General features: G+C 48.2%; 1 protein-coding gene across 1 annotated transcript; it reads left to right on the forward strand.

Moving 5' to 3' along the window:
* The first annotated feature begins 238 nt into the window (after positions 1–238).
* LOC125556293 lies at positions 239–2,307 on the forward strand. The gene has a single exon (XM_048719058.1). It carries the CDS (start codon positions 239–241, stop codon positions 2,090–2,092), a length of 1,854 nt encoding a protein of 617 aa, XP_048575015.1. The 3' UTR covers positions 2,093–2,307.
* Positions 2,308–2,926: the final 619 nt, after the last annotated feature.

Here is a 2,926-nt window from a genome sequence, read left to right on the forward strand (position 1 = left end):
GACCTACACTGTGTCGTTCCCTGCCATCGCCTACACCCTGGGCTTGATGCAGTCCTCTCCGGTGAAGAATGTCATGTACCCCATCTGGGACCTCTCATTGCTGATGGCTGCTGGGTGCACCAACGCCGTCAAGGTCTACGAGCTCAATGACAACAGGCAATGGAAGCGGATGCTTTTCAATAGTTTCCAGTATTGAGCCTACGCTTCTTTAATCTGCTGGCTCCTTTTGCCTTATAGCATGAGCATAGTGGGATATTACCGCCAATTCTTCCACATGCTCGCGCCGTCGAGCTACTTTGCAGTTCTTAAGTCTCCTTCAAGTGTTGTCAATCTTCTCACTATTTGTTCTATATTAACGGTGCTCATGGGCAGAGAGCTTGCATGTCTGCTGGTTGAGTTCGGCTACTTGAGGGCCAGAGCAGTTGCCAAGTTCATGAAGAACCTGCGTCCTGCAGCAGCAGCTAATGGTGGTGATGGGCTCAATCCTGCCAGGATGAAAGGGTACAATTACCCTGTTCACATTGATGGATTTGGCGGTCATGTCACCATCGACCAGATCTGGGACTGTGAAGGCAGTCTCCTCATGTCAGGTACTGAACACTGCAAAAAGCTCAAGGACTTGTGCCTGGCTTACGCCATGTATCAGCAATTGAAGCAGCGCTACTACGGGATGTCATTCACTGAGGAACACCTTCAGGAAACCTGTGACTTTGTCTTCAAGGGGTTGCAACGGACAGAAGATGACTATGAGAGAGCTTTCCGTATTGTGGAAATGGAGTTGGGGTTCTGCCATGACTACTTCTTTACAAAACATGCTATTATCTTTGAACTGGAGGCAACATTCTTCGTTCTCTTCCTCGCGAGGATTTTTCTCATTGCCACATGTGTATCCTTTGTCGTGCACCGTACACTATCCGTCAAGACACACAGCGCTATCATTGAACTGCACTCCAAAAGGGCTGACCACATCATCACTCTCCTTGTTTTGGCCACATTCCTCCTCATAGAAATTCTTCAAGCAACATCTTATTTGGCCTCGGATTGGTGCAAGGTGTCAGTTACTTGTAGGTATGTCAACAGATCTTGTTATCGCCACAATGCTTTCATTCAGAAGCTTATTGGATATATTGGCAGATTTGCCATTTTCGGGTACTGGAAGAATAAGATTGGCCAGTACTCAATAATTCCGCGTATCACTGCTGCTGATTTGTCTGGGGACAGTCAACCAGTAAACCTGTTGCAAACAGTCAAGCGGGCTATTGCTAGCTCCCTAATATCATGTGAATGTCCACCAACTAATGGAGAAAGGTCATTACATGGGAACCATGTCCTCGGAGAGTTTTTTTGGGCATTGCAGGGTCAATCTCAAACTGAGACCATGTTAATTTGGAGCATCGCCACTGATTACTGCCATATGACTCCCCCTACCGGGGACGGGGAGCACATGAATGGGGCGTCTGAAAATGAACAAGACACAAAGGTGAGGAGGAACGTATCAGTTTGCCTATCAAGATATTGCACGTACTTGATGAACTCTGCCCCAGAACTGCTTCCAAGACACTTTGGAGATACAAAGTCGGCCATGGCTGAAGTAAAAGGTGAAGCATACGAAGCTCTAAGATCCCAGAATGTTTCTTCCAGCCCAGGCTTAACATCCCAGAATGCTAATTCTGAATCGGGCGGTTCGAGCTTAAGACTCCAGAATATTTCATATTTTCAGAGAAATGAGGTTGAACTCCCAACCTTTGTTTCGATCGATGCATCCCGGAAGATTTACCAGGCTATGAATCGTTTACAAGACCAAGAGGAAGACAGAAGCATCTTCATGAGAGGTGTGAAGCTTGGCAAGCAGCTAGAGGGCATACCGAGCAGTGCTCTTCGCTGGAAGTTAATCGCGGATTTCTGGGCTGAGAAGATCCTCTACATCGCACCATCAGACAATGTAAAAGGACACATGGAACTTCTCGCAAAGGGAGGAGAGTTTCTCACCCACATCTGGGTCCTCCTTACTCATGCTGGCATCCTCAAGATTAACAGGGAGGAAGGTAACAACACCACGCCCAGGCGCCAACCATCCCAAGGAGATGTCTAGTAATTTCAGTTCTAGATGCTTGCTTTCATGTACCTCTATCGTGCTTGCCGCCTGCATGTTCTACTCTTGAAAAGCTTTCTTATTTCTGCTGCACTGTATCATGTGTAATACTATATCCCAGTGATGCTCAATCGTCATCTGCACTATTATTGTTGTATCACTTCCAAAATTGTCATATGCAAAAACCGTCATGTAATTGTCTGTGGAATTTGTGTTATTCTGCTAGATGGTGCGCGTCATCTGCACTGTTATTGTTGTATCTTTTCAGAGTTGTCATGTGCAAAAATAGTGATGTTTTATTGGTTTATGTGGAAGTTGTGTTATTCTGCTAGCCTGGGGCCTGGGATAGCACCGTGTGTCGAGATACTCTATGAATCCACTAACCTTTATGCATCCCTGCATCCTCTCATCACCAGCCGCTCGATCTAAATCCCGTGCCTGTCGTGGGTCGACCCTCTTTTTGCAGAAAACCGCCCGCAGCCAGCCAAGTCAGCCGTGTGAATATTACGAAAACATCCCTCCTCCGAAGCCGAGGGCAACTCCCCAATTCCCGATCTCGCTAAATCTCTTCCTCCCTCCTATCGCCAATGCCAGCGGCAGCCATGACGGGGACGACAGCCGGCGACGCATACCAGTGATCATTGATAGGCCGTGTGGGTGGCCGTCTCAATGGTAATCTGCAACGGCAGCCTGGGACGGAGATCCATATCGGTGGTCGTCGCATTAGCAGACCGCGACGGAGCATACGACGAGGAGCATGCGATGGAGCATGCGGGGAGGAGCCTGATATGGAGATCCGTGTAGGCGGCGGTTGCATCCCGACGGCTGCGACAT

Source organism: Triticum urartu, chromosome 5 (genome assembly GCF_003073215.2).
Source record: "Triticum urartu cultivar G1812 chromosome 5, Tu2.1, whole genome shotgun sequence".
Lineage (NCBI taxonomy): Eukaryota > Viridiplantae > Streptophyta > Magnoliopsida > Poales > Poaceae > Triticum > Triticum urartu.

What these genes read in the sequence shown, in the direction of transcription:
- LOC125556293 (XM_048719058.1), top strand. Translation starts at nt 239, where the DNA reads ATGAGCATAGTGGGATATTACCGCCAATTCTTCCACATGCTCGCGCCG.